Genomic DNA, 6,336 nt, shown 5'->3' with positions numbered 1-6,336 from the left:
AAGGGAGTGCTCATTTTTTTTAACTGAAAAAAGAAATAGTTGCTCTTAGGTTTGAATGGAAAAAGGACACTTACTTTATTGTTGGTCATTTTTTTAGCTAAAAAACAGTTGTTATTAAGTTCGTATGGAAAAAAGGTCACTTACTTTATTACTTATTGTTTTTTAAACTATAAAAAAAAAAAAAAAAACAGTCATTATTAAGTTTGAATAGAAAAAATGCTAGTTGCTTTATTGTTTATAATTTTTTAACTAAAGAAAGAGATAGTAGTTCTGAAGTTTGAATGGAAAAAAAGACCACTTGCTTTATTGCTTATCATTTTTTAAGAAATGGTCAAAGTTTGAATAGAAAAAAAATCACTTATTGTTTATCATTTTTTAACTAAAAAAGAGATGGTCGTTCTTAAGTTCGAATAGAAAAAATGCTACTTGCTTTATTGTTTATCATTTTTTTAAAAAACAGATCATCGTTATTAAGTTTGAATAGAAAAAATCTACTTACTTTATTACTTATCATTTTTTAACTAAAAAAAAAAGATAATAATTAGGTTTCATCTAATTCATGCTCTCGTTTTCTATTATACTAAAAATAAAATTAAAAATTATGTTTTAAAATGGTGACATGACCCATTATTGGGTGTTGTTTGAGCTACATATGAGATGGGTGGAAGATCTTTATTGCTTATCATTTTTTTAACAAAGAAAGAAGTGGTCGCTCAAAGGTTTAAATGGATAGGGCCACTTGGGTAATGGTAAGGGTGCAACTATATGATGTAAGCCTCTTTTGTAACCTATTAAAAAATATAATAATAATTCATTTTTTTAATTGAATTATTGGATGGTTTGTACAATGGTAGGTGCATATCCATCTGATTTTAAAATTATTCAATAAAATATAGAAAGTCAAAAGTATAGATGAATGCAGATCAAATTAATTTTTGGTTTATGAGATTTGAGATTAAAAAATATTTAGGTTTATCCTTGATAACACCTATCTTTATGCATCCTACTAAATTGTACAATTATAATTTTTCATATGGAAAATTCTTCTTCTTTTATTAAATATTTTAGTTCATTTTTTATGTGTGTGATGATATTCGAATGCATAAGATACATCTAAATATTGCTCTTTGAGATTTTTATCAAAACAATCTTTGAATTTCAAAATTGAATAGGTAAGGCTCATTTTTTTAACCATTAGACTATTTATTTTAAATTTTTTAAAATTATATCTATTTCTTTTCAATTTCTTATAATGTTTTACGATTCTGTTTAGTAAAAGAGTTGAATTCTTATTGAAATTTTAAAAACAAAAAACAAGTTTTTAAAAACTATTTTATTCATTTTCAAAACTTGACTTGGTTTTTAAAAACATTATTAGTAAAAAGTAGATAACAAAATAACAGATTTAGATGTGTAAATGGTGTTTATATGTTTAATTTAAAAAAAAAATAAAAATTAAGACCCCGTTTGGTAACCATTTGGCTTTTTGTTTTTGGAAATTAACATTATAAGCATCCACAATCGAATTGTCTTCTTCAATCTCTAACCCATTTGTCACGCCAAGTTCGAACACTTAGGATTTTCTTCAACCAATATCATGTGAAACTTATGATTTGAGTCAATTAAACTCCTAAATTTTCACAAGTTAATCAATTTAAACATTTCATTACGACTACATTTGAAAATCATCAATGCATTGATTCTCAAACGTATATAGATTTCTTTAAATATCAGTTTTACAAAATAGAATAGTTAGAGTAAATGCATTGATGATTCTCCAAGAAAAATTTGACTGAGAGTCGTCTCTATTGATCAATTTGTGAATATTTGAGGGTTTAATTAATATAACTATGTTTTTTTTTTTCAAATGAAATGTACAATTACAAAAATTCATGGCTTAAATTTGTTGGAATGTCTTGAATTTGTTTGTTGATACTTTAAACAACTAAGTACGAGGTCTCACTGACCGAGGTCCATGGGCAATGCCCCCGATAAACCTATTCAAAATTCGTATTTAGCATATTTATTTATTTGTAATTATTTAAGATTATGACCCTAGGATTTAGAGTAGTATGCTATATTAACTCTCTAACGTTAGAGGTGCCGTTTGTGTATTCAAAAAACACTCTTTGTAATAATATTGTTCTTCTTCTGCCTCATGGACGTAGATAACACACTGTTAGTGACCCATATATATGTGTTGATTCTTTTAAGTTCTTTTATATTCTTTAATTGTTGATTTTGTAACAAAATTGATAAACCTAGTTTAGAAGTATAAATTGATTTTTAGGATTGACATTCAACCCACGCCGTATGTTGAAGAGGTTTAGAATATGAGCACGGATTCTTGCACCTAATCTAATGCTTCCTTCTCCTCTACTCACAAAGAATTAAAAAAAGAAAAAAGAAAAATCAAGTATCATGTGGCGCATTTCTATTGGGTGTTAGTCATACAAAAATAACTACAACCAAGTTTTTTTTTTTTTTTTTCTGCAATTGCTTTTGAAAGCGTCTAGTGATAGGGAATGGAAGTTGAGGAAGTAAAAGGCCACGAACACTCGTTGACATTCTACCAACGGGGAATACCCGATCGCGATGGGAACGGAGAAGATGTTCGTTGCTCTCAATGCAATCAGCCATGGCGTCCGCCAGCATTCGGCTGCTCCACCTGCAACTTCCACATCCATCAATCATGTATCAACCTTCCTAACCAAATCTCCACTCCCTTTCATCCCCAAAACCATCAGCCTCTTCATCTCACCAACCATTACCGCTCTTGCAAATGCTGCCGTCAGATGCCTTCCGGCAAAGTTTACAGCTGCCTCACATGTGGTTTCCATATCGACTTACAATGCCTCATAGCCAAAACCAAAGCCAGCGGCTTGTGTGAAATGCCCAATGGAAAGTTTCGACATTTCGCCCATCCCCATCCATTAACGACCCTTAATCAAGATCAACAACGTCTTATACTCCAACGACGCAAATACACTAAAATTATTGTTTGTGTTGTATGCCAACTTCCTATAACATCAGGTTCTGATAATTCTACTACTGACAGTGACATTCTCTTTTGTTCGCATTGTGATTTACACTTCCATCATCATTGTGCTAATCTTCCTCGTGAGATCGAGGATCCTAAGTATCACCAGCATTCTTTGTTTCTTTTCCCCAGATCGTTCGTAAATAAAACTTTTTGCTCTAGTTGTAGTAATGAGCGTGCAGAGTTCTTCTACACTTGTCCATCCTGTGATTTCAATCTTCATGTAGCGTGCTTGCGCTCATTCAAACACCAACATGAATTCATCAATCTAAGGAAAATTCTTCCTTTTCAGTGTCAAGCATGTGGGAAATTAGAGAAAGGGTTTCCTTGGTTTTGTAGCATCTGCCATGTTTTCATTCATAAGAAATGTGCAGAGTCAGCATCAAGTCTCAAAACATCTGAACATCGCCATTCCTTAACTCTCACATTCTCTTTAAATCCAGAGTATGTAACCAATTATAGGTGCAAAATATGCGGTAAAAATATCAAAAAATCATGTGCAGCCTACGTTTGTTACCAATGCGAGAGCAAGTATATTACGCATTTGGATTGTGCTAAAAATCGAAAAATTGACAACAACCTGCCTAGGGAAGCTGTTGATGAGCCTATCAACATAGAGAAAAAAATTAATCAAGAAAATGGGATGATTTTACATTTTAGCCATAGTGATAAGTTGATCCTCTGTTCTGGCGAGGGTAGGCTTTGTGATGGGTGCATGAGATGCATATCAACTCCATCGATATCTTACGGTTGTTTAATGTGCAGCTTCTTTCTGCACGAGGAATGCGCAAAATTGCCGAGAAACAGGAATTGTTTGTTCCATCCACATTTGTTGAGAATCATCTATATCCCAGATTTTGTATGGTCCTGCTCTGTTTGTTTTAAAAACTTTCATGGCTTTGCTTATCAATGTACTGAAGGATGCCACTTCATTGTTGACATTGGATGCGTTGGAATTACAATCCCATTTACACATCCAAGTCACAATCATCCTCTGTTTATTGATCGCACAAACAAAAAACAAACTTGTGGAGCTTGTGGGGAGAGCGTGGAGAATAAAGAAGCATTTCGTTGTGTTGAATGCAACTTCTATTTGGACGCAACATGTGCCACTTTGCCTCTAAAAGTAAGATTCAGATTTGATATGCATCCTTTGAACTTGACATTTAAGAATGAAGATGAAGGTAATGAATATTACTGTGATATTTGCGAAGAAGAAAGAAAGGCCGAGCAGTGGTTTTACTCTTGCAAGTCCTGTTTTTTCGCCGCACATTTGAATTGTGTTCTTGGGGATTATCCTTGTATGAAGTCAGCTAAGTTTAATGGCCATCAGCATCCACTCAATTTGGTCAAAAAAGGCAAGATTGGGTATTCTACTTGTGGTGCGTGTGGCAATTCTTGTGATGTAAATATGGCGTTTGAATGTGGGATTTGCAAGTTTAATGTACATGCCTTTGGGCCTTGTTATCACCTACAACTTACACGTGGCGAAATAACTATGGTCACCATGTCTTCCCTTCGCTCTCGTTCATTTATTCTTTGCTCGGACACCTAATGCAGAGTTGAGCTAATCTCATTGCTGCACCATCCGCTATACTGATGTTTGTGCATCCTACCAAACTGTCCGATCATAATTTGTTAGATGGCAAATTCTTTTTACATCTTTCTTTTGATATTATTATTTTTTGTGTGTGATGAGAGTAGATTGTATATAGATAGGTGTATCTTGTTCATGCACTAATATATATGGTAATCTTTCATATGATGTGTGTACGTCACTACAAGAAAATTAACCATTTTCAAAGGTTCCCTTAAGAAACAAAAACTTTAATAGACCTTCAATACATATTTTCTCAAATATTATCTCAACCTTTTGAAAGTGTCGAAATAGATCTATCGAAAAAAATTTTCCAAATGTTTACTAACCTTCGATGACTATTATTTTTCAAATTAAGATTCGTTAACCTTCGAAAATTATTGCTTTTCAAAGGTCAAATATATCTTCGGTAATTATCAAATTATTTATCGATAATTGTTTATTGTTAAATAGTCTTTTTTGAAGGTTTCATTCTTTTTAAAGGCTTATAAGGTTATTTTCAAAAATTGTGAAGCTTTTAGAATTTTTTTTTTTTTTTAATCAAGAATTGTAAATCCTTTGAAAAAAGATCATCGAAATTAAAATTAAATCCAAAACTTGCAGTAAACCAAATGAATAAGCAAAATAATTACAAAATTTTCTATAAATCTTGAAGCATTTTGTAACTCATCTTCCTCATTTGTAAGACGCAATAGACTAAACTGCATCTCATGAATAAAAACTGAATTAAATATGTCAAGTGGCTCAAGTTATTTTTTCATCAAACTAGTTTAACTTTTTCTCGTGTCCAGAAAAATGTATGCAAGATTTTATAATCAAGAGTCAAAAGCAGACATCGATAAAACAACCAACATCCAATCTCCCTCATTATCTACATATGTGAGCACAAACTCAGAGGATCCATCTAAGATAGCTATGCCCAACCTTGCTCAGCACAACAAGATCAATGAAAAATATCCTATAAATCTTGCAAACATAAAGTTTCAAACAAATATATCCAACATAAATGTAACTATGTAAGTTAAAATGTGACAATTTACTAAAAAAGAATAAATTTTCAGCATATGAAAGAAGTTTATTTTATACAAATTAAAAAAAGAGGAACTACACTTGTGACCCACAGTGCTACTAGGATAAGACACCCAACTTTATCCATATACTATAAACCTTGTAGGTTATTACTTGAACATGATCCACCAGTATGTCTATATATATTGTTCAAGTCTCATTAAGTAATCTTGGATTTTTCCCTTAATGGATAACTAATGATTGCATATTTAAAATAATCAACTATTATATCAAATAACTAATTTAATTACGAGCCTTTAGGACATAAATCCCAACAGCCACATCATTCTACCGTTAGACAACTAACAGTGAAAGTAAACTAGGGACCATTTAGAACTATTTGAGAACTAAAATGTTTCTTTTGAAACATAAGGGACCAAATAGACATTAAGGTCGTGTTTAAACCAAGGGGAAAGTAAGTGGGCCCCGATAAATTATATCTATCGTTGTTTACCCTATGTTTCGTACTTGTATTGACACGTGAGGCCCATTGCCCAATCCATAATAAAAAAAAATGAAAATTGCACGAGTGGAAGGTGATCGATAAGTTTGCATTTTCAAGTTACGTTATCGTTACCGTTAGTGTACTATTATAGAATGATAAGTATGAATATGTCACATTTATTATTAC

General features: G+C 32.0%; 1 protein-coding gene across 1 annotated transcript; it reads left to right on the top strand.

Moving 5' to 3' along the window:
* The first annotated feature begins 2,525 nt into the window (after positions 1-2,525).
* Positions 2,526-4,595, top strand: LOC120090853. Its single transcript, XM_039048555.1, has one exon. The coding sequence runs from the start codon at positions 2,526-2,528 to the stop codon at positions 4,593-4,595; it is 2,070 nt and encodes a 689-aa protein (XP_038904483.1).
* Positions 4,596-6,336: the final 1,741 nt, after the last annotated feature.

This window comes from Benincasa hispida, chromosome 11 (genome assembly GCF_009727055.1).
Source record: "Benincasa hispida cultivar B227 chromosome 11, ASM972705v1, whole genome shotgun sequence".
Lineage (NCBI taxonomy): Eukaryota > Viridiplantae > Streptophyta > Magnoliopsida > Cucurbitales > Cucurbitaceae > Benincasa > Benincasa hispida.
This window is presented reverse-complemented; position numbering and strand designations above follow the sequence as displayed.